Consider the following 26,091-nt stretch of genomic DNA (forward strand, 5'->3'; position numbering starts at 1 on the left):
AGTGAGAGATATCGAAGAGAGCTGCAAGAAAGCCAGACACTAGTAGCAAAGGCTTTGGGAAAAGACGGAAGGATGAGGGAAGGGTAGGTCAGAACATACAGAGAGGTGAGGGTGAGAAAAACCTGGCAACAAGGCTAGAAAGGAGGAAAAGAAAATGAAGAGCTAAAATCTTAGAAGAGGAGATGGAGAATAACTTCTCAGTGGGGAAAGCCAGATCCGTAATTAACAGAATGAGAACTATATTTTATGCAAAAGCTAAAATACCACAGTTGTGAGAGATCAAGGCCACAAGCTGCCTTTGACAAGTCTGCTTAAGAACACAGCTTTTCATTTCTCAGGTTATCCTGAATCACTAACGCAGGCCAAGCTCAAAAAGGTGTCAGGCTACCTCCCTAACCTATTACCTATCAGCACAACTCTAAGATCAAAAGTTGCGTTTGAGTATGGCTTGCCAAGTAGTCCTGCTAAATGTTAGTGTATTTCATACCTCGTTTAAATAAAATTTGCACATACCTCTATACGAAGCAAAACACTAAATTCACTTAACATAATTTGTGATTATTATGGTGTTCCCTACAACCGCCTGCAGAAATCTAGGCCAAATAACATTTCTGAAGACCATGGTATCACGTCACCAGTAAAAGTGCAGTGTAAAGCATTCTGATAACTTATAAATCACAGATTTCTTCTCACGTGACTGTTCTGAAATTTTATGAATATGAGGTCTGATGCTCTGCCAACAACAGAACTTTTTCGATTCCCATTTTTTAACTAAGGAATATCAGGACATTATCAAGTCTAAGCCTGGTATCTGAAAAGTTGTTGAGAGTTTCCGTGCCTGAACTCAGTATTTCCCAGTTAGCTGACTACCGCATGAAAACTGCAGCCTCATTTTTCAAGATTCATTAAAGAAAAGCTTCTCCATTTTATTTATTTTAGAGTGCCTCTGATGCAGCATCCTTTCATTTTGAGAAGAGTCTAATGTAATAGCTTTGAGAATGTGCTGAAATACCAACAATGGTACTGTAACAGCTATTCTGTAATTCATTACACTGCCCGGGGGGCACAGTGAAGAAGACAGGCACTGCTAACAACAGGATTTTCCAAAACAGGGAAGAGAACACTAACGCTGGTTTGGCGAATGAAGCCGGCAAAGGAAAATTTAGTTTAATTTTCTTGTAAAAAACACTCTGAAAAATATCAATATAATGGAAGAAATGGAAGAGGTGCCAGAAGATTTAAAATGAAATCTTCTTTCCTGAAGCGTTCACTGATCTTTGGAGTTAAATAGATACTAAAATTAAAACACCCTGAAATTGCATTTAAGTAATCGGAGTGAAAAATATTTCTACGATTAAACAAGCTTTTTCAAGTCTTCTGTAAAGTGATGATTTTATTAGCTCTTTAGAACCACAAGAGCTGACATACAAATAGGGTAACGTCTCCTGCATATTTAGACCACACTCAAACTTTTTTGAGCTGTTCTAAAGATCAAGCAACACTATGTGCCTTTTTTCTTCCTAGACTTGTAAATCTAACATTTCTTCAGATTATTTCAACCATAGTCTTACGTAAATTATAAATAGCTATATATTGCGAGCAGAGATCCAAACTATTTCAGAGGAATCTTGCAAGACAAATGTTACTTGACAGACAATAGGAGATAGCCATCTTACCAGTCTGTTTATGCGAACAAATTCTTCTGGGGTTTTGGCCCATGGTGGAAGTTCAACATCAGACACAACTGTTCCATCATCCATCACTCCCAGATTGTAATTGTTGCTGTTGACAAATATCTCTGGGAGGTAATAGAATTCAGGAATCAATTCCTGTAGATAAATGAAAAACAATGCCACGTTATAAATTCTGTCAGAGGGTGCACTTTGTCATGTTAAACAAATAATTATTAGAATGGTATTAGGCAAAGAGAATATACAAAATCTTCCCACAGACATCCCCCTCCCTCCCTAGAAAGGGGAAATCCCCTCTTTCATACTTTCTAAAACTTAAACCTTTAAATATGAAAAATCCTTATCATGCTTTTAACAGGACACACTAAGACACAACAGGCTATAAAACAAAAAATGCAGAACATTGGTTTTAACTGCATACTATGCGCAGAGAAACTTATAAAACTAAAGTAATGAACATCACATGGTACAAATAATATTTAGTGGAAAGCAACAGAGAACCAAGGATATTAGGAAGTTGGGGAAAACTCCTTCTTTCACATTTTAATATGATCCACATTTTAAAGTGCCAATGCACAAATGGAAGTCTGTAGTTTGGGTGAAAGCAGCGCCATATGTATTAATTAAAAGGTGTAAAACCCCGTTATATTCTTATTCTCTCTAATATAAAGGGTCTAAGAACTTAATGTTTAGGCTATTATCTAAGATCGTTCAATGCCCCCAAATAATTTTTTTTGTAAATTCTAAAATTCCTGGAGTTCTACCGCATGTTCAGAAACAAACCACACGGTCAAAGCTGAATCAAGTCAATATTTTTCTTTCATGGAAAGGTCGTTAACTCAATTAGGTGTCCAGGGAAGAATTACGCATAATTTCTCACACACATACACACAAGAGAAAAAAAAAGGAAGGAATTTCACATGGTTACAAGGTCTGTGTATACGCCAAATTCCTTGTTGGGACCATCACCACTTTAAACAAGCGTGCTCGGCAGGCCTGTGCTGAACAGGACTGGAACGCGGCATTTAACACCTCCACGGCTGACCTGCCCCAGCACTTCTGCAGGCACAGCCTGCCACGCCAAACACAGTTGAGGAAAAAATGCAAGCACATACAGCAAGGGAACAAATTTCCAAGTCTTATGAGAAAAACAAAGTAATACTAATGGCTAAACAAAGAATGTTTTAAAGCAGAAAATGGTGCATTCTAGTGCAGAATTGAACACCCCAGGCTAGGAAGCAAAATTAAGCTCAAAATCATAAGGATTTTCTCCTGGATAAGAAGAGTGTTTCCCTGTTTTGCAAACAGACATGCAACTTTATAAATTGTCATTTATTTCATAAAATATGCATTGGATATACATAAACAGATGTAAGTTAATGTGATTAGAACTTTATTTACACGCTTTTATAAATGTCTGAAAAGTCCTGGCGTAACACCTAACAGAAAAAGCCTATTAAGACATAACATATATATTTCCACCCTTAGTATCTTTTAAAGGTGCTTTTTTTGTGTGGAACTTGATGTTGAGACTTAAATACACCCAATAAACCTGGCAATTTGATGGATTTAGAAAAATTGAGCCAGTAAATTAGAGAATTTACTTCCTTTGTAAAGAAAGGATCAATACGTGTAATTGCTTCAGGAAGTGTATTTCATAGCAAATGACTGGTGTAAAATTGGTCTTCCATACAGCAAATGCAAACTGCATGCCACTTAAGAAGTAGAAAAAAAAAGTAGAGTGCCCCACTGGCTTTGTCTAGAGTGGGTGTAGTATGTAGCTATGTCAGAAGCTCAGTAGATCAGATCTGAAACCCAGTCTTGACATGGGTCAATGGATCAGTGGTCTCCCAGATAGCCCCTCAGGGCCAGCTATGGCATGAGCAGCTTTCCAAATGGCCGAGTGCAACAGGGAGGTCATCAGATTGCGGACAAGGTCAATCCGAAGTAGCCAGGGCAAAGACAGGAAAGATCAAGCAGGAATTAAGCTATTATCACCTCCATCCTTGTGTGAAACACTGCTTGGCTTTGAATTCTACATCTTTTTGTTTACAGTCACCTTAATTAACTAGGCAGGGTAAAAACATGCTTCTGTACCAAGTGCTTGACAAGTACTTGATAAAAAGAGATTTGAAACTATTTAATTGGATAAGTGAAAGAACAGGAATGTAGCAAGGACAAAAGTTTGGCAAAAAGAAAGTAACACTGAAGTTTCTGTAGTTTTTATCATCACAGACAGAAACAACAAAGAAAAAGCAGAGACACCAGACTATTAATTCGATAGCAGCACGCACCACAAATACGAAACCATACCATGATTCTGAATACTTAAAACATAAGCTCATTACATATGTTACTGATGTTTTGGGGTTGTTTTTTATATATATCTGTACAGCTATTCATTAGTTTCTTTCAAGATCAGAAAACATTTGGCTTTCTAGAACACACATTGTTTTCATTAGATTACACAGAAACAATATGCTGCCTGGAAACTTAAAAAAATTATCAGTAACTTTTGTTAGACTATTAGAAACTTTTCATAAAATGCTATTTTATTACTCCAGAAATTAGTTTTCAGAAAGTCTTTCACTGTCACCATAATGATACGATTTTACAGAAGGTGCTTCTTTATAATCTGATTTTCTTATCTTGACCATGTGCTGGCAGTTACACATGGGAAAAGGGAGTGCAAACAGATACACTGCGCTATTCTAATTGAATAGTATTTAGTGCCAATTTTCAATGGCTTTATGCGGGTGAAAATGACAACATTAGTTAAAGGCCCACAGTTTTTACTAAAACCAGCCAATAAACCTGGTAATAAAATATTTAATTTTTATCAAGTTTACAAATATTCTTCATGTATTTGGTAACTGCAGTCCTTAACAGTCCTTCTCAATTTTATTTGTGGGGTCAACAAGGACAAGTGTCAACAAGGTCCTGCACCTGGGTCACTGCAATCCCACGCACAAATACAGGCTGGGCGGAGAACGGACTGAGAGCAGTCCTGAGGAGAGGGACTTGGGGGTGCTGGTTGATGAGAAGCTCAACATGAGCCGGCAATGTGTGCTTGCAGCCCAGAAGGCCAACCGTATCCTGGGCTGCATCAAAAGAAGCGTGGCCAGCAGGCAGATGGAGGTGATTCTGCCCCTTTGCTCTGGTGAGACCCCACCTGGAGTACTGCGTCCAGCTCTGGAGCCCTCAGCACAAGAAGGACATGGACCTCTTGGAGTGAGTCCAGAGGAGGGCCACGAAGATGATCAGATGGGTGGAGCACCTCTCCTATGAAGACCCACTGAGACAGTTGGGGTTGTTCAGCCTGGAGAAGAGAAGGCTCCAGAGAGACCTTATAGCAGCCTTCCAGTATCTGAAGGGTGCCTACAAGAAAGCTGGAGAGGGGCTTTTTACAAGGGCATGTAGTGATAGGACGAGGGGTAATGGCTTCAAACTGGAAGAGGGCAGATTTAGATTAGATATCAGGATGAAATTTTTCACTGTGAGGGTGGTGAGGCACTGGAACAGGCTGCCCAGAGAAGTTGTGGATGCCCCATCCCTGGAAGTGTTCAAGACCAGGCTGGATGGGGCTTTGAGTAACCTGGTCTAGTGGGAGGTGTCCCTGCCCATGTCAGGGGGGTTGGAACTAGGTGATCTTCAAGGTCCCTTCCAACCTAAACCATTCTATGATTCTATGACTCTTTTTTCTTAAAATATTCACATTGCATGCATAGATTGTCACTAAGTCAGCAGATGCTGACTCACATGCGTAACTCCATTAACAATGGAACTTTTTGGACACCTGAGAACATTAAAAGGATTAATTAATGCACTTTTTTGCTTGTTTTTTGAGAGAGGGAGGACAGAGTTACTTGTGGTTTCACACAAATACCGCATGAAGATGCAGGGCCAGCCACAAGGGGCCAGACTGAAGGGCAGTTTAGTATCTCATCTGGAACAGTGACAAGGACTGGAAGACTAACACAAGGCAAATACAGTCTTTCCACTGTATTTGCCTGGTATTCTGTCGGCTTCTTACACTTAAATGGTTTTGAACTAATCTGTGCTTCTGATTTTTAAAATCATTAATCATGGGTTCCACACTGCAGTTTCATCTACAAAGGTTTTTCCTTTGGCTATTCTAAAACTGCTTCCTAACAGTTCCAGTGGATGGTTCTAGTATGCATATTGTGAAAGCCAGTAAATATTAATTCCTTATTCACTCTTCTGTATGCCCTTCTGGATACTATAGACTTCCATCATCACATTCTTCCTCAGCGGTCTCTTTTTGCAAGCTAAAGGATTCTAGTCAATTTAGACTCGTTCCCTCTGGAGGTCTTCCCTTCTGACTAACTATTTCAGTTGCTATCACACTTTTTCTAATTCTACCAAATCCCTTTTGAAATTTTATGCACTCAGCACATGTACAGAAACAGTAAAATTTCCCACATTTCTTTTGTTTATATGACGTCACGGAAAAATGAAAATGATTTGTTGAAGCTCTTACTTTAGCACAATTGTGTTGAAAATTAGTTTCAGAAATTCCTCTGTTGGAATTCATCAGTTCTATTGGATAGAGACAGACATCCTTACGATAAGCAATACTTCACTCCTTCTGCCGTGGTTTTGATTTCTTTACAACTGATGAAGGAGCTCATGGTGAATATCAACATGAATCTAACACACACTATTTATAGTGGTATAAATATTTTTTTTAAAATTTAAAGATAAAATTTGCTATATCAAGATTCTTATTAAAATGCTTCTAAAATTATGCATATAATTAAAATACATTTTTTTCTCTAACAAAAATTGCCATCTACCACGTGGAAACAATGATTCCTAAGGAAATTCCACTAAACAGATTTTTTTACAAACAAGTAATACCAATAAGAATGACAGCTTAACACTGGAAGTTCATTTTCATGTTTGCCACCACACATAAAAAAAATCTGTACAAGATACTTTGTTTCTTTAATGCAATGAAATGTTATTTTATTCTTTTCTTTTGTTTAGAAAATAATGGACAGATGCATTTTGAAGCAGAGTTACATGATCTGCAAAGGTGTCTAGAAACAGCGACACAGATTCCCTAACCATATTAAAACATTTATAAGATACCAGATTTTCAAACTAAATTATTTGACAATCACATTAAGCAATATTAAGCCTATATATAACCTGTCAAACAGAATAATAAAAATGCATATTAGAAGTCTAGGGTTTTATTCATATTGCCATTTCCTCCGTTAGGGGACTTAAATGGCATTCGGAAAAATACACTAATATATTAAATTAATTCAAATTTCATTTTTTCATCACAGTTCAATGTAATCATTTTCATGACTGTGGGAAAGTATAATTTCTAAGTACCCATGAGTGTCCCTCTATCTGCTATATGTGTTATTTCTCACAGAACTAAAACATTGCCTGAAATTCTCCCAACTTGTAAGAAAAATACTTCAGCAGGTTTCCATTAAAATTCTAAATTGAATTAATGAAAAAATGAATTTTGTCAATGTCTATCATGCTGTTAATGTTATAAGAGATTATATTTCAAATATTTCCTTCTTTAAGAAAAATATTAAAATCTTCAGAAATTTACAATTAAGCAAAGAAATAAAAAATCCAAATGTTTATTTAGTAGATTAATAAAATGTATGATAATCACAATTAGTAGTTGATTTGTTATTGATCAATAAGTAGATATTAAGTCACTACTTAACTGAATAAAAAAATGCATCTTTTTAAGGCACTTTAAATTCTGTCAGTCAATATATGGATTATATACACAGATAATTATTGTATTTTTTAGTAAGGATATATGTAAAAGTATGCAATGGTATTTATTGACCATATTTATAGACTATGTATATGTAGTTCAGGTTAATTTGACAGAGGAAGAGGAAAAAAGTTGCATATGTTGCACATTCCTCCGTTTTTTTTTAATTAACTTGGCATGAAAAGGACCATATTGAATCACAAAAAGGTCTAGATGAAACCTTGAAAGGTCACCTTGTCCACGTTTCCATTCACAGACAATTATAATCAAGTATTCTTGAAAGATGTTTCTCTGCCTTGTTCTTTTAAAATTTTTAATGACGAGGATCCTATGAGTTTCTAGTGTTCATCTGTCCACACCCCTAGAAGATCTTCCTAACATCTAGTCTGCTTTTGCTGCAGCTGGAGCCCATTTCTTGTCCTACTCTGAATACAAGCAGCAGTCGCCCCTTTTTTACATGCATCAGTGCACAGGAGCGGCTTTTACCTCATGGACAGCAAGATCCATTCCCACCAGCACTTTCTGACCACTCTTCTCCTCCTGCTCTAAGCACAGACAGCACACAGCCCAGCACCAAGGCTGGCACAGCGCACTCCGGAACAGGAAGTATCCAGCAGAATTCATCTTGATATGAGAACAAAATTCTTTACAGTGAGAACTGTTGTTCAGTGGAAAAACCTCCCCAGGGATGTGGTAGAGTCCCCATCACTGGAGGTTTTCAAGATGGGATTGGCTCATGTGCTAGATAATCTAATCTAGGCTCCCTTTCCCATGAAAAGTTGGACCAGATGATCTTTCAAGGTCCCTTCTGCCTGGGCTCTTCTGTGATTCCATAAAAAGAAATGCTCTGTGTCTGCCAGCCAAAATCCCCAGCAAGGTAAAAACATCACGACTGCCATTGCCAAAAGCACTTTACATCTCTGTCCTCGTTCCTCTCTTCTCCAAAGTAAACAACCTAAAACCGTCAACTTTATATCACCGGTCTCATTTTCTAGACCTCTGGTCATTCTCCTTCAGACTTTAGCAAACAACAGCTACGCAAAAAGTTTAGAGCAGATATTAAAAGTATTTGTTTCATTTTCAATACAATTATGCCTGGGTATAAAAGAAGTAGACCACAGACACCAGATGGAACATTGTGATCCATACATCCAGATGTCTATATTTTTAACTACTGCAATTCCCACAGGTTAGCATACATGGATCTGACTGAATTTAGAAATTTATTTTTTTTACTCAGAAAACTATTTTCCTGTTATGGATCTTGGCACAATTTTACAGAAAACCAAACCTTTCACGAAAACCAAAGATCTGCATCCTAAATGTGTTAAAAGTTTTGCTACACCAGACATACAGTTTATGATTAAATACCTGAATTACTATGTACCTGCTTCTGAATTTTGCTAGTCATTGCTCTTGGACATTTGTGACCTTGCTACGAATATGACGTGAAGTTTCTCCTATACACAGGTAATGTTGCCAGTTCGGCAGCAACTTTATTCCTTGTAACTTTTGAAACTCCAGTCTATTAGATGGAGAAGTATAAAACAATGCAAAGCATATGTAGAAAAGCTTATCAGGTTACAGGGTGTCTTAGGCATGCTCATGTTAAGCAGCCTGTTTCAATAAGCGTGAGTTGCCATTTTGCAGGGCTTAAACTTTCTTTTTAATATATATTTTAAAGAAAGTCATGAAATTTGTCATCCTCCAGTTTCTGAATGTTCCAGCAGCTTGGAACTCCAGCGTTTCTTGCCTCTAGTACCAAAGTTTAAACATACTGCTCAACATGCCTTTCAATCAGTTGTATTCAATCTTGCAGCTCATGTGTGCTCATTGACCTATCTATAGCAACCTCCATTTCCTCCAAAAATATTTTATGTTTCTTGGTCAATTTTAGCCAAATTTTACAGCAGGTTATAAAGATAACTAAGTTCCTACAAGTTTAAAAAACAATAAACAGGTGAGTGGAGCCATTATACGTGTGTCTTGAGGGGCCCAGCAAGTGCAGCATAAATTCAGGTTTTAGTAGTCTCCATGGAAGCTCCACAGAGAGGGCACCATAATAAATGTCCCATCACTGAGAAATTCTTAATTTGAGACTAACAGCTTTTTTGACAAACGAGTCAATCAATTGCAAGAAGCAAATCCATAGGAGACAAAGAATCATCTGTTCTAATACTTGCAGAGAAGGATTTTTTTTTCCTTTATAGAACATTACAACTATTAATAACCTTTTCCAAACATACAAACCCTGATGTATTGTTAGGTAAACAGAATTTTCCCAATGCCCACCTTAATGTTTATTGCCCATAAAGTTCAATGATAGAGTCCAGATTCTCAAGTCTTCTTGAAGACTTGTGGAATCTCATGCTTGAAAGAAAAAATCCACACTGAATACAAAACTCCACATTGAAAACATATGACCCAATAATGACTTGGTAATCCACACAACAGTCAGAAACTAAGCAGTATCTATGACTGCAGGTAACACTACTGGTATTTTTATTTTGTGATATATTCTATTTATATTTGGTTACAGATCTAACTTGTCTACCATAACAAAGATTTTCTGCGCGGTTGGTGCTGGTTTGGATAAAATGCATCAGAATCCACAGATGGGGGCAGGTTTAACACTCTAATAAAAAGAGGACCCAGTAATTCCTGTGGATACTCAGAAGTTTCCCTGGATGTGCTTTTTTCAGTAAAAGTAAGTGAAAAAGACGTGTGATTACAGGACATATTGTGATGAGATTTCTGCATCATTTCTATATCAGAAGTCAATGGATTAATTTTTTTTAATAAATGTTTTGCATAGGCCCTTAAGAACTCAGGTGAAAGCTGAAAAAGCCCTTAAAGCTGAAAACTTTAGCCTGGATGGCTTTTAGTTGTGTACGCTTTGAAAGTTGTTATTTCACTCAAAATACATACCGCAAAGGAAGAAAAGTTAAGAAATAGTAAAGGACTGAGACACATGGGCACATTATATAATTATCTGAACATCTGTCCAATGAGATCAATGCATTAAATGTTTTAATTTTGCTTTTACTTTACTGCAACTGTTCTTTTAATTTTAAATATTTGAATAATGTTAATCAGATGCACTAGCTATATTTTAATGCCCCTGTCTAATTAAGAAGTCATGGCACCAAAACTCAACAGACCTTGTTAAATACTGCATACTTGTAGACAATGTTTTCTTTATTCCTTCTAAGAACAAGTTACAAAGCCCGAAGAACAGTACTATGATAGATTCAAGTAGATGTTGAGAATGTCCTATAGGCAGCAGAACCCTCGGTTTAGCACAGGCTAACTCTAGTTCAAAGTTGGGACTGTCAGTTCCCATAGACTGACTGTAGCAAAAACATTTTTGTCCAGGATCAACTTTAGCCACTAGTACAGAGATGACTTAAGAGGCAATGAATTAGAAAATGGAGGAAAATTGAGAAGACAAAGGGCTACTTTTAGACCTCTTTTTTTATTACAGTCTATGGTTTGAGACAACATTTTACACCCATGATTATCACTGAAGTTACAATTTAGTTCTTAATCTCAGTATCCTATTCATCATGAAATCATGATGTATTTTTAGCATCCTCCTGCTTCTCAAGCTGTCCCCTCCTAGGACAATCCTGGAGAAACTTGGCAAAACCCATTCTCCCCCAATCTCACTAGTGTTTATATACACCAGATAACCACTTTGTAACACTAGTACACTCCTAGAAGTCCAAGACAATTTACACATTCTAGCAGACATTGTTTAATACTGTTACAATTCCAAAAGATTTAAACATGAAGCTTGATTTTAGAAAAATTGTCCAAAACAATGTGATGCTACTGAGTTTTACAAGACAGTTAACCTGCCAAAATAGCATTTCTGAACCTAAAAATTAAGCTGTTCTATACTATGAGAACCTTAGGACAAGATAAAAAATCGTAACTTGCCAAACACACCGGTATGAGATATGAATTCAGCTATCCAATACTATCACACCAGCCTTACGATAGCTGTCACTGATGTGTGTCATATCACAAGACTGACTTTCATAAACTAGTACCTATTTTATGATGGAACAATCTGGAACAGCATAATTGGAGGTTACTAAAATTTTCTGTAAGTTCATGGTCTTCTAGCATCTCCTTTTCAACAAAACTAATCAAATGCACCAAAAAAAAAAGCCCCAACACATAAGCACACGTATAAGGAACACACGCAAAGGAGTAGAGGAAAGGCATGGAGAACAGTACATAACTCTCTAGTAGTGACCATAACTTCGTTAAAAATGGTAAAAGACCAATCACATTAAGCCAATCTAATTTTCTTTTCAAAATGTAACTGCAATAGTGGATGGTGAAAGAAAAAGCGGTAATATGTTGCTTCACTTTTGAGAAAGACCTCTGAGACTGTCTCAGTCTCCCATGACATTCTTATAAGCAAAGTAGAGAAATGGGGATGAGATTAGGTTACAATAATGTGGGAGTACCCAAGCTGGAAATCCATATTCCAAAAGAAGTTATCAATAGCTCAATGACAAACTGGAAGGACAAGGTAATGGGGTCTGCCCTGCTCCTAATACTGGTCAATAACCTCATTAATGACCTGGCATAGAAGATGTAGTAATAAAATTCCAGATGACACTAAGAAGGCAACAGAGCTATTTGGAAGACAGCATGAGAATTTCAAATGATCCTGAAAAACTGTATATATGGTATTAAAAAAAAAAAAGTCGTCAAAGTACTACTTGGAAAAGAGAAAATACATGCAACAAGCAACAAGGGTAATAATTATGCTGTTGTAAATGTAATGATAAATAAATTTATCACAACAGGTTAGCTACCAAACCAGAAATAACAACTGCTTATGAACAGATATGTGCAAATCTACTCATTCATCAAAGAAAAACAGCAACACAAAAGGACAGACTTAACTTCTACATTCCAGAACTTACTCCAAGCCTCAAACTAAACTATTTTTCTGTTAAACACTGCCAGGCTATCCGTGTTTACTTTTTACACAGTACTAACAAAACTAACCAGGATTGTTTGCACTAATAATGTAAATGAAGAAGAAACTAAATGGGTTAATGATCATGCCTGTCTAGTACTTTAAAGGTACTAACTGGTACTCTCACAGAATTGAAATACCTTTAATATTCTTCAGTGCAGAAGATTTAACTTAAAATAGGAGATTAAATTTTACGCAACATATCACCTCTTGAAATCAAAATTTGAAAAGTTCAACCAAAGGTTATACTACAGTGCAGCATTGGTTTCCTGCTTTGATCATTGATCCAAGGCTTTCATAGGGTATTGACAAAGATTGGCTGTGACCACACATATGCTTTAGCTTTCTCTGTTGAAGTGATACCAGCCAACAAGATACCAGAGTTGCTTCCCAAGCTCGCTCATGTTACTCCTCCTTGTAATATATGATGCTTCCATGTCCATCTATACCTAAATATTCAAGAGATTTCTCCCTCAAGTCATTCAATCTAGCTCAAGTCCTTAACTAAGTAGTGACTCCTCTGCAATAACTTTTATTGCCCTCATCTCACTTATGAAGACATCTTTTACAGCAAAAATTATTTTCTTCTTTATAGGGCTACTCCAAGAATGAATCTACTGCTGAACACAAACAAGCTCTATGTTGTCTTTAAAGGGGACACGTGTTTTTTGCACTTAAGTGGCATCACACCTAGAATTGCATTCAGCTGCTTCAGAAAAAGTACACAAGAAAAATTCAAAGTTGAAATAAAAAAATGGATTAATATTTCCAATGAAGTTTGAACTTAGTCATTTACTTTTGTCAGAACACATATCCACAGCAGAACAAACATCTGTAAATATATAATTATTAAATCACATAGTGAGACATTCTTCTTAACTACATACTGCTCAACCTCTGTTGTGGTTGAGGACAACCTCAAACAGATCATAATGAAAATAACAATGCCTTAACACAAGTAGATTTTTTTCAACTGTAAAAATATTTAATATTTAGCCCAAAAAGAAATACATCAACCCCATCTGAAACACTGGAAAGGGAAGGAAAAAGATTGAAGAATTTAGCTGAGGAATCTGCTAAAAATACTAGACAAAGCAGTAAAATATAGCCTACCTATGAAATAAAAAGGGAAGTCCCTAATTATTTTAATGCACTTAAATGTTTCATCACTCAGTCAAACTGACTGGCCTGCTGCTGCAAATACAACATTCAGGATTTATCTCATAATTTTGTCACAGATAGAAAACTGTTTCCTGTGGAGGGGAAAGATTAGAACGTAACGTAGAGATGTCTGTATGCAGACTTTCTAGAAGGCCATTTTTTACTTAAATGCTCTTATTATTTGCTTGATGTTATTTTTCATCTCAGCTCTGCATAATTTCCACGTAAACGTAAAAATGAAAATTTTTCTTGAAATAAAACTTCTTTTCCAATACACCAGTTGCATTCAGTTCGCATTGGATTATAATAGGCATACAGAAAATATAGGTTTAAAAATATATAATAACCACATGGTAACACATGACAATGTCTCTTAAATGAGAGTGCAAGAAAATATGTTTCTTTTTAAACATTTTGTGAAAAAAGTAAAGCCGCCCCTCAAGTGCCTAATTTTCTTAAAAATGACATGAGAGAAAATCTTAATTTTGCATGCAACTGCACAGTCTTCACAGACAGGCATGAACTCTGCTCACATAAAACATTCTTATACACATGGAGCTAAGAAGAAAATCGCATATTGATTTGGCCAAAATCTTGGACCAAATTAAGACAGTCCAAAACCATGTTGATACTAGAAAAGAATACTGCATGTCAAAGGCTTTTGAATAACCTTCGAATAATCATTCGTGCATTAGTGTTTGCAAATTGCAAACTTCAAGGAAGTCACACTAGCTCTTGCCAGTAAGCAGCATCTTCCAAGTTCTGGAAACAATCAAAAGAAAAAGGCTATCTATTTTTTAAAAAGTTTGCTTTGCTAACATCAAGTATTTCTACTACATTACCATACAAGATGGTTAAAATGTCACTTCCGTTTTTTTAACCTATTGTAAAGGAAGCGGATACAAATTAGACAGCTTTTCTATACACAATTTCTTTATTAATGTATAATTTAGAAATGCTAAGATCTCCACTGATGACAGTAGTTGACACGGGCTTTCTTTCCTTTCCTTTAATTTTATAGACATCATCCCATTGACTCTAGTGATGCAGAAAGCAGCTTTCCAGTCCAGAATTACAAGGAAATAATATCAGAACTCAACTTGAATCAGAAAATGGCATTTGCTTGACTACAATATTGTACGCTAAGGTGCAAATGATGTGCACTCAGTCCTTTCAGGACAGACCATGAGAAAATACTGTCATAAAATGATTACAGAGAATGATACTCCAAGATTACAGGGAATGTCTAAAACTTATGGGTGTCGTGTTTCATAATATTTGTTGACTTTAAAGTAGGAAGGAAAGGAACTCTAAAGGAACAACAAACATTGGAAACTCTTCATTTCGCCTGGCGGGGATCAAAATCAGAGGGATCTGTATTCATTTAACTTCTTCCCTGTCTTCCTCCTCCTTCCTTCCTGAATACATACGTGCATGCGGACATGTATATACATTGTGCAAGACAGGTAGACAAAAAGTTCTAGCTGGCCATGGATTGTCTCCCATGGAAGTTACTACTTCAATTGCACATATTCTTGACATGTGAAAACAGTAAAACAAAACATACCATGTAAGTAAGACTTCTGTCATTAATTTCATCGTGACAGCAACATCTAATTTGATTTTCTTAATTAGTTAGTAAATAATTCCATTTACAAGCATGTATACAGTATGATGTTACTATTAACTACAGGAGTACATAATAATCTACTTTATTCAGGCTCTTTAATGCATGTGTCAACTAAACACATTCAAGCACTAGTGAGCTAATACATTGCAATTCTGCATGTAGAAAACTTCCAGAGGCATATGAGACACTTTAGCCATGCATTTCCCAAACCATACATACATAGAGCAGAACAGAGTATCAGGAAATCTGGTTTTCACAGCTTTAGTGAACTATTGGGGATACAGGTATTTCCAAAAAAGATGCTTCTGTGCATTTTCAAACTTTTTCTGTCCTGAGTCTTTTAACACGTCCTGTGGAAATCCTATCTCCTTCCCCTTCCTGGCTGCTCATTCAGTCTCATAAACAGACTCCTCTAGTTAATCTTAATACTCACTCAGATGATTCATAGTAGTACAGTGTAAGTCATGGCAATTCACAGACTCAGAAAGCTGCAAGCAACTTCAAGAGGTCATCCATAACAGTAGCAATGCCTCTAAAGGCAGTAGCAGCTTGCACATACAACGTTTACAAAAGATATCTAAGCATTTCTGAAAAACCCTCACTACACTAATTGCCAGGGAAGCATTCATAGGTTTTATTTGTTCCGTTAGAAAGGTTACTTTGACATTTAATTTAAATCTCCCTGATATTTAAATCCATTAATTCTTATTCTGTCCAGCATGGGCAGCAGAGATTTTTCCTTTCTTTCTTGCAGCAGTCCCTATGTAATAGAAGACTCTTAAGTTCCTCCTCAATCTTCTCTTCTTTAGAAGAAAACCAAGCATAGCTACTCAGTCTTTCATTTTATTTTCAAGACCTTGCATTGTTATTGTGTTCCAGTGCACATTCTCTCCAACTAGGCCACAACTATGGATGTAATACTCCAGATAAGACCTTAGCAAAGCTGGGCAAAGCTGAAGATTTATTTCATACATTTTGAAAGTTATACTATGTCCTGCTGATGTATCTTCTATGAAATGTTATTCATCTTTTGTTATACCATGATATTGTTAATTCACATGCACTGGTGATGTACTACAACCCTACAGAGTTTTTTTGCACAGCAGATTGTTCCTTGTGTTATATTTGTACCTAACTGTATGAGAATCTGCATGAAAATTACAATTCTCACTTTTCCCTAATAAACTTCATCTAACACTTTCTCAAATCATTTCTCCCTTCTGCAAGAAGTGCTTCCAATTCCACTGCACTTCCAGTACCTTCCAATCCAATATCAAGGGAAATTGAGGCCTAACCTGTTATTATCAAGAAGAATTCCACTCAATATATCTTTCAATTTTAATAAAAAACCACTGGTAGCTATTCTACAAATACAGAGAATTCCTTTACAACAAGTTTTCCCAGCTCGCTCATGAGACAATGTCAAAAACTAAGATCATCTTCTGCTTCTTCTCTGTTTATAAGGTCTGTTACCTTTTCTCATCAGAAACTGCGATTCCTTTGACATAATCTCTTCTTGATAAATGTGTGTTTCATTTGTTTGTCTCCTTGTTAACTTCCTGGTATTTAAACATACTCTGATTATTTGCTAAGTATTTTTCTGTGAATTGTAATTAAATTCCAATCATAATATCTTGGTTCTCTTTCTCCTCCTTTTTAAAAATGAAATACTTCATTTGTCCACCATAGTTACCTTTATAATTCTCCATTTCTCAAAAAAAAACCCAAAAGCACTCTGAAATTTTGCCTGCCAGTCTTGTAGGTACAAGAGAATGAAGCTTAAAATAACCTGTGAATTTGAAAAAAATCTAATGTGTTTGTATTTTCTAAACTGTTCTTTCCCAATTTGATCTAGACATCGTATCTTTTTATCAGTGGTATTAATTCCACTAGTCACTGATTGCCATTGATTCTTTTTTGTGGGACTCACAGATGCAAGAAAGACATTACTTTTTAAGCACTATCAGTTGACAATTTTCTCATTCCATTAATCTACAAATTAACCCCTTCCTTAATTTTCTCCTCGCTATGAATGTAGAGAATTATTTCATGTTACTTATGTCTCTTGCTAGTTGCATAACATTCTTGAGTTAGCCTCTGACTTTCTTCACACAATACGTTTCTATCCTTCCTTCCATTAAAAAACCAATTCTGATATTTCTCCTTCTTCTTGGATTTGAGGTCAACAAAGCTTTCCCACCACTGCCAGCATCCTTGTCTCCTCTGTTCTCCTCCCCAGTTCAAAATATTCCTCAGATCCCAGACTCCATTTGTTTACCTCATTCCTTCCTTCAATGGCTACCTACCTAAACCTCTGCCCTTGGAATTTCTATATGATCCTGCCTTAGCTTCTTGACCCACTTAATTGTAGGTCTCTTTCCATACAATGACTAATTACCAGATTAATTTATCTTCTATTCCTCCCACTTCTTGTTCCCTTGCCATTTCCCAGACCCAGTGCCCCTGTTAGGATAGGTTCAATATCATGCTAAATTCTGTTTCATCTTAGTATCCTCAGACACTGGCTTTCTGTAGCCCTTTGTTTCTCTACCCACTATACAGTCTTTCTGGAGACTGCTTCCAGATCTCCCTCTCAGCTCTTTACCCCTTTCTACTTATTCCTCATCATAAGAGTAGTTTTTGTCCCTTCTGCACCTAAATTAGCACTTGTTTGTCATAGACAAACAAGGAAACAGGCCACTGTAGAAATTGCCCCAAACTGAGGTTGAATGCCTAGAGCCAAAATTACATAAAGTAATATGAATATTAACTGCAAAATTCTTATCTGAGCAGGGCAGAAACATGAACAGAGTATTTATGAAACTTAGTGGTTAAAAATCTATACCAGTTTCTATTGACTTTTGAAAGACTTAAAACTTGTGCAGAGGAACAAAAAGTGAAACACGGATCTGTAGCACAAAGGTCAATTTTGCCTTATTTCGGTCTCAGGGCTGAAAATGTTTGCTAAAGTTTTACAAAAGATTTCACTGAAATATTTTAACAGAAGTAAAACCATGTGTCTTCTCTCTTGCATCTTTTCCCAAATGGTAGAATAGCTCCCAATCTTCTTCCTCCCCTTTTTCATCTCCTGTGGTCCTGTGATCACAACTCATTAAAGGCAGGTGCAGTATAAAATATGTTAACACCTTTCAGGAAAGTTCTTACCTTGATATCAGAAGTGTCACGCTGACTATTGCGCCACGCTCTTGAAACAGATGAAAATGTTCTATCTGCGTGATCAAACTTCCCACCTTGTAGATTTAAGAAAAGTGTTGTAAAGGGTTCCTAAATAGACAAAAAAAAAAAAAAAAAAGATTAATTAAAAACAGCAATGTATTTCTTTAGGAATTTCAAGGAAAAAAGGGATTATTCTTTTGGGGTTTCATTATTAATGATGCTATTCTTCTGGCAGACACATGATTGATTGCAAAGGGTTAATTCTATTATCCAGCTATGAGAAATAAAAACTGATGCTTATTTGTTCAATAAATGCTTTTTATTCCTACTCCGGGCATACAAAGAAAAGCAAATAAAAACAAAAGAAAATATTTCCAGACTGGAGGAAAAGCTACAGTCAGTTGTGACACAAATTGCTCTTGAAAACACAAAAATGCTCGACATTTTTACCTTAGATTTTTTTTTAAACTAGCATGTAACAAAAATAATGCATGCACTTTATTTTGTTCAAAGTAATCTATTCCTATAACGGGTGGAATTCAATACCGATAGTTTCATGATTGTTATTGTTTAATATGTAATTTATGATTTAGAAAAGAAAAATGTTTGAAAGATTTAAAAGCCTCCTCTTAGTTAAAGAACACTTAAGCACATATTAGTGGATAATTGCTTGAAATTAGCTAAGCGCTATAAATTACTTCAAGGATTTATGTATGCTTGTACATTCTAACAAGCTTTAATTAATGATGTGCTTCTAATGCTTTCCCAAAGAAATTACTTTCTATGAGATAAATCGCCTTTCAGTTTTATAGAAAAATGCATTGTTTAACCAATACGTTATCAATATATAGCATCTGAAAAGTTACTGCCATCTAAATTGCAGCAGATTTTTAAAAACTAATTATTTACATCATAGAATTTTGTGATCATCAAAAACCAACTCATTTACACTCATTAGGAGGTGAAAATAAAATACATTCAGTAAGAACCACAAATGTTCAGTACATGGTCCAGTCAGAAAATATGCAAGGAAGGAAAGTTAACCATGTTTAAAGCAGTATAAGAACGTACACTATAAAGCAATTTTTAAGGAGAAAAAGCTGTACTGATTTTAAAAGGCTGTGCCATAAAAATTAAAAAAAAACTTCTCCGCAAACTTTGGAATACATTTATCCTACATTACTGATTACAATTACTAGAAAATTTCAGTACTCTGCTATGCCATTGAGGTTTAGTTTATTAATTCCTAGCTATTTGTTCCTTTCGTTATCATTTAAAGCAAAAGAATTTTTAGAAGATATACTTACAATTCTTAATAACCATGTGAGTGCAAAACTTGCAGTTGAATAATGTGTGCCGTAGTGAAATTTTGGAACCTGATCATCTTCCCATGATTCATATCTCTCAGCAAAGAACGCTGCTCTCTTTGGGTTCAAAGCTCCAATAGGCTACAAGGTTTGTAAAAAAAAAATACATTAAGTAAATAAAGATAACATGACCTATTATCGCATCATACTTCCCTTGCTCTTTTTGGTAACCAGAATTATCAGCACGCCTGGAGAAGACTGGGTTTGGTGTTTTGGGAAAGCAGATGTTGAATTCTATAAGCACCTGAACAGATCTGTGCATTTCAAACCAGGATTCCACGCACACGCACGCGGCTGGTTGGAAAAAAGTCTCTTCTGCATTCATATAGGCTTAATTTCTATTTACTACTGATTCAAGTTAATGACTAAAAAATGCTTCACAGTGGAATATCTTGGACAAAGAGTTGTGAACTTGTGTGCTTGTGGATATGTGTGCATGTTGAATACACTATTAAGCAACTGGCAGGCAAGAACGAGAAAAATTGTTAAATATTTTTTGGGGAAAAACAGTGACTGATAGGGTGGAAGAATATTAACAGTGGGCTTGGAATTTTGATATTATCGTTCTTGTTTCTATGCTTTCTATTTCCCATCCCAATACAAGTTTTACTTAATGGATAAAACTTGAAACTTCAAAATAGACAAATAAAATAGCAGAATTTCTATAAAAAAATTGATAACAACAACAAACATTGAAACAAATAACATACATCTGACTAAAAAAGTCTATCACGCTTTCACTAACATTGTTATTCTTTGTTAGGTCTTACCTAGGACATGAACACCCAGGGACTTATTTAAATGTAAGAAATATAATATTTTGTTATCTATTGCTGTGTACTTCTTCAGCAGACTTTTACATAAAGGATTTGGAAAAAGGAGTACAGGTGACATATATGACTGAGAAACACAAAGGTGAATTTAGCTGGTCCACATGTAAAATGCTGTTAGAAGTCTACAATATCTTTGTATATATGTGCAAAACACGTATGCAATACAATTTTGTATATATATTGAGCACACTGTGTGTTATTAATGTAAATTATGCCCATCTCTACAGACAATGGATGCATTCAAATATACTTAAGAATACACTACAAGGTAAGGAAAAACTTTAAAAGTCCTTGAACAAAAGCATCAGTCATTAATTCAACCACAGTTCAAGTGAAAAACTATGTCTGCTATTATTAGTATTCAAATAACTGATTCTTTGCAGCTCACGTGAAATTTGGTATACCAGCTTCAAAGTATTTTCTCTTCTAGATTAGATCTATGAATGACCTAAGATCTAATCTTACATTTTTTACTTAGAGCGGCTTTCACATTGCAGTAGGATAAAAAAAACATCTTAGGCTAATTACTATTTTTGCAGTTCACTAATTTGAAATATAACCCTTTAAAAGAAGTGGTTCCTGTATAAAGGGATTTTTATCTGATTTAGCAAATTTATTCCAGGGGAGAATGAAACTGACTCCAAGAAGTCTTTGTTGCAAGAACCATTTTGGAATCTCCATCTGTACTGATTTTCCCTAAAGACTCAGCTATGCTTGAGAGAAAAAAGAAGAAAGAAGGTCATTGGTAGACAAATTATATAAATTAAAAATAGAAACAATGTTGTGCTGTATGGTTCTGTGACATTTTATGCATTCTCTTTATCTGTCCCTATTTTTATTACTCTCTAAATGAGTATAGCCCAAATCAATAGTTATAGAATTACATTCCTTGAATATAAAGCTAAACCCAATTAGAATTGATTTCATTCTCTTTAAAAAAAAAAAAAAAATATGGTATCATGCAGAGATCCATATAGCCAGAATCCACAGTATTGATTTTGGCTGTTATTGTTACAGTTGGTTTCTGAAGCCTGCAACAGGACAACTATCAAGACATGTCACATTTATTTGCAAGCAAATAAAAAAAGTCCCCAAATGAAAGAAAGCTTAGGGAAAAAAAAAAGAACCATGGAGCTGTGCACTGACAATGATACACTATCAGCTTACTCAGAGAAGTTACAGTGGGAATACACACATTGAATTATACATTACACGAATGCACTGATTTATTGTGGTAATAACATCCACCTCATTAAAAGATTCTGCTTTGCTGCAGTTGGAGGGCTACATATTGTTTACTGCTATAAATTAATGGCAGCGCACAGAAGACTGTAGAACCCTTCTAACAATAGATCTGTAATGACAGTGCTGTATATCACAGCTTCCCCAGCAGCTTCATAATAAAATGGAGACAATGTATTGGGCTAATACATTCTACCAGGCAGGCCCATATTTTTCTGACAACTGCTTCTAAGGATGAGGTGATTCTACTGTGTTACGCTGCACTGTGAACAGTTAACCAAGCTTGAGCTACAGAATAAAGCACATACAAGGAATATTCAAATACCCTCAGACTTTTATTTTAGTAACCAAATTCACTGAAAATTTGTAATTATTTCATATTTCAAAATTAACAGGGAAGCAGGATTGCATACTGGATTCCCTCCCCTGTGGGCAAACGCCAAGGGAAAAAGAGTAACTCCAAACTAAGCTATGCTAGATGTAGCTGTGAGACCACAAATTTACACTACTCAACATGGTTTCCCTATGGCTACAGACCACTACGGAAGAACAAGCTGGAAAGCTTTCATATCCAGAAATTCTAGAATATATTTTCTTCGCAGTACGTTTTCAGACAGGAAAATTAGATACTAGTTCACCAATTAAAAATACGTATTTCGATGGCGGGGGCAGGAGGAAGAAAAGTAGAGGTAGAAAAATTCCAACAAGCAAAAACAATGGATGAGATTACAGGAGTCAAGATGAAAAAAGAAATCACTGTTAAGTTTTCAAGCTGTATTGAAAAATGAATAATGCATATGGTTTTCAAGTCAGGCTTCATTCAAAAAAGGGTCCAAACTGGACAAAGAATTGGGGTAAGGATGTTTTTGTTTTCTCTTTTCCAAAGGTATGATCACCAGGTTTTTGACCTGAAGTGGTTGTTATAACAACATGTGCTACAAATATGAAAGTTGGAAGCTATTCTTGAAAAAAACTAAACTCATTTGATATTAATTTTTCAAGTGCTCTCAAATCTAGAAATACCTCAAAACAAATAAGCCTTACGTTTTGACCAAGAACTGAATATAGTAAATCTCAGTCTTCGGACCAAGCTTGCTTGCTTGCTTTGAGACACAACAAAGAAAAATGGTTTGTTGAAAAATAACTGAGAAAACACACTGACTCTTACCATCTACTGCTGTTAAATATGTCCAGACACTACGGTGTAGTTATACTTGTTGGTTCTTAATCTTACTCTGTGCCAGACATTGAAACAGTGGCCCATCTTGTCTCCATTTTCAGAAGAGGCCCTGTTGCAGCCAACAGAAGAAAGTAGAGTGCTCACTGCTCCTCTACATAGGGCAGAATCTCTCCTGGATTCTGTTCGCTTGTTCAAGCATACACACGTTTTGTAATGACCTAACATAAGCAAAGCAAAGTCTTATAAAGAAAGAATTACAATATGTTTATTTATAGTTACACACTTAAGAAGAATCATAGAACGTTCAGAGTTGGAAGGGACCTTGAAGATCATCTAGTCCAACCTCCCTGCCGTGGGCAGGGACACCTCCCACTAGATCAGGCTGCTCAAAGCCCCATTCAACCTGGCCTTGAACACTTCCAGGGATGGGGCATCCACAGTTTCCCTGGGCAGCTTGTTCCAGGGTCTTACCACCCTCACAGTAGAGAACAACTTCCTAATATCTAATCTAAATCTACCCTCTTTCAGTTTAAAACCATTACCCCTTGTCCTATCACCGCACTCCCTGATAATTAAGAAAAAGAGGTGCTTTTTATTCCTACTGAATGCGTTTTTATTTTTTAAATAGTGTTACTCCAAATAAATAGACATACCCTGTTCTCACCCATGCTTCCTTTTGTTATTGGCTTTTACACAGGCTTCTGTTATTAAAACAAGCATTGGCACTTTTACTGTCTCCTATCCATTGTAATACTGGGAAGAGTTTTTAACCTATTAATATTCAAAATCCATGAAAGACTACAGTATCATAGCAGTAAAGTGTATTTAATTACTGCAAACATTAAGTACTCAAGATACCATAGTTTGCTCTTCACTGTTAACTGTTAACTCTTTCAGTGAAGACGGCAATCTTAACAATTACTGCTGTAAATCAGGAGATCTGTGCAAGTGCCTGTGAGTTCTGAAAAGTAGGCAGTTCCAGAAACGAAGTCCATGCTGACCAGTACAAACAGAAAGATTTAAAAATTAATGAAAATATTATTCTTTGAAATTTGTATTTCAAAACTTCTTCACCATGAAAAAATAAAATAAAAAAAAAGGAAAGAAACAAAATATTAAAAAAAAACCCAACAAAACAAAACACACGCTGGGGAAGGGGGGGGGGGGGGGGGGGGAAGGAGGGAATGCTTTTCCTTGTGACTTCTTACACTGTTTTCTTATCCACATCTAACCAGGTATTTGGATTCCTGTGCATACAACTGTCTGTATCATTGAATTATGTTTTGTAGCATCCTTGCCAAGTATGAAGTTTGTTTTTCATGCAGTTTCTTTTCAAGATGACTATCTGGTTTTCATTACTGATATTTTTCATATATTCATTGGGCTTAAAGGACCAGGGGGACCATTAGGTCATCTCATCTAGCCTTGTGTTTCTATGACAAGCCATTAAATGCCTTTCCATTACATGATTTTGAGCCCAACTGTTTATACTTGATTATAGCATGAGCTGTATTTGGCCAACCTGCTTTCCAGAAAGACATCTGACCCTTGTCTGCGTGGACAATCTGCTATTTTTCTTGGAAGCTTTTTCTACTGATAATTGTGATCCTCATTCTAAAAAATACGTACTTCAGTTCAGTTATGAATTTACTGGTGTGTTAACAAAGAAATCTTACTACGCTTCTCTCTGACATATCACAGAGTCTCTTCTTACCCAGTATGTTCTGTATATAAAGATACTTACAGACTATAATTAGACTTTTTAATAAACAAAAGGAAATTGAGCTCTTCAGGTCTTCCATTTTAAGGCATTTCTTCCAGCCTTAAGATTTTTCTGCAGCCTGCCCGCTTACCAATGTATTCTAATACACAGATATCTGAAATGTGTTCAGTGTTCCAGTGTTAGCCTTCTCACTGTCGGAAATATGCTGTATACTCTGCTGCAATCTAACCACACCTGCATTTTTAGAGGATTGCTTGTCTAGCTACTTTATGTATAACCAACACATAATTAACTCCCAGAACTAGCCAATACTTGTAATATTGTCGGTGGGACTTCCTGATCATCCGAGTAAAACTACTTTTTCCCAGACACAGGTATAAAGACAAGATGCAAGGGTTTAATTATGCCCAAACTTTATTAACTTAGGTCAACTGGGAAATATCTGGGAATAAACTCATATTATGTAGATCACTACTCTTTCATCTGTCATTTTTGTGTTTGAGAACAGCCACAAAATGCCATACCCCCCTCTGAACCTATTCTCACTCACTGCTAGAACTCACCATTCTTCCTCTCAAACAACTGAGTACTGCTTTCTTAAAAATTAGGTCCTGCAACTTCCCCATCTTCTTTAGAGGGCATCTTACCTTTAATCCATATCTAACTCAAATTCATTAAAGAGCTGTATCCCAAAGAAAACAACAAATGCAATTATCTGCTGAACTGTTTGAACTGCCCTCATTGATCAACTAAACTAGTCTTTGAGCTGTTCTGGGAAAGATTTAAAAAATGGAAACAATCTAGCAAGGAGAAAAACAATCCTACAATCCTTACCAATTCATTCCCAAAAGCCCTGGTTTCACAGCAGATGCCCAAATCCTACATCAAAGACTAGGTTAGGAGAGGGGAACTATGAATTTGAATGTAAAAATTTGGCTGACGCCAAAGGGAAAGAACTTGACAGAACATTTGTGTTCTTCCCCAGTCAGCATTTAGGTGACACACAATAATTTCTGCTCAGATTCTAAACTGATTTACTATTTTTAACTGTTAATTGTAAAACATATTTTAGTCACTTATAACACTCAGGTTTTGAGAACTTCAACACAAGCAGCTACTTAAATTCATGTGATTTCTTAGTGAAATAAGGAATCTTATGGTCAAACACTTTTGTATATGCAATGTTGAAACTGTGCAATAATTATGAATACTAGTGAGCCTACTTTACCGATTTTGACATCAAGCTATGATATCAGAAAAATTCATAAAATTATATATGAAAATATATATATATACACACAGATACAAA

The 26,091-nt window shown here is 35.9% G+C and overlaps 1 protein-coding gene across 1 annotated transcript in view; it reads right to left on the reverse strand.

The window, feature by feature from the left end:
* Positions 1-26,091, reverse strand: part of LRBA (LPS-responsive vesicle trafficking, beach and anchor containing) — a 419,275-nt gene that overhangs the window by 95,043 nt on the left and 298,141 nt on the right. Inside the window, exons 45-47 of the mRNA XM_009890761.1 lie at positions 19,745-19,885; positions 18,426-18,545; positions 1,677-1,829 (exon numbers count right to left, since the gene is read on the reverse strand). Of these exons, the coding sequence (XP_009889063.1) occupies positions 1,677-1,829; positions 18,426-18,545; positions 19,745-19,885 (414 nt within the window). The remainder of the gene's footprint in view (positions 1-1,676; positions 1,830-18,425; positions 18,546-19,744; positions 19,886-26,091) is intronic.

Source organism: Charadrius vociferus, unplaced genomic scaffold, assembly GCF_000708025.1.
Source record: "Charadrius vociferus isolate BGI_N301 unplaced genomic scaffold, ASM70802v2 scaffold178, whole genome shotgun sequence".
Lineage (NCBI taxonomy): Eukaryota > Metazoa > Chordata > Aves > Charadriiformes > Charadriidae > Charadrius > Charadrius vociferus.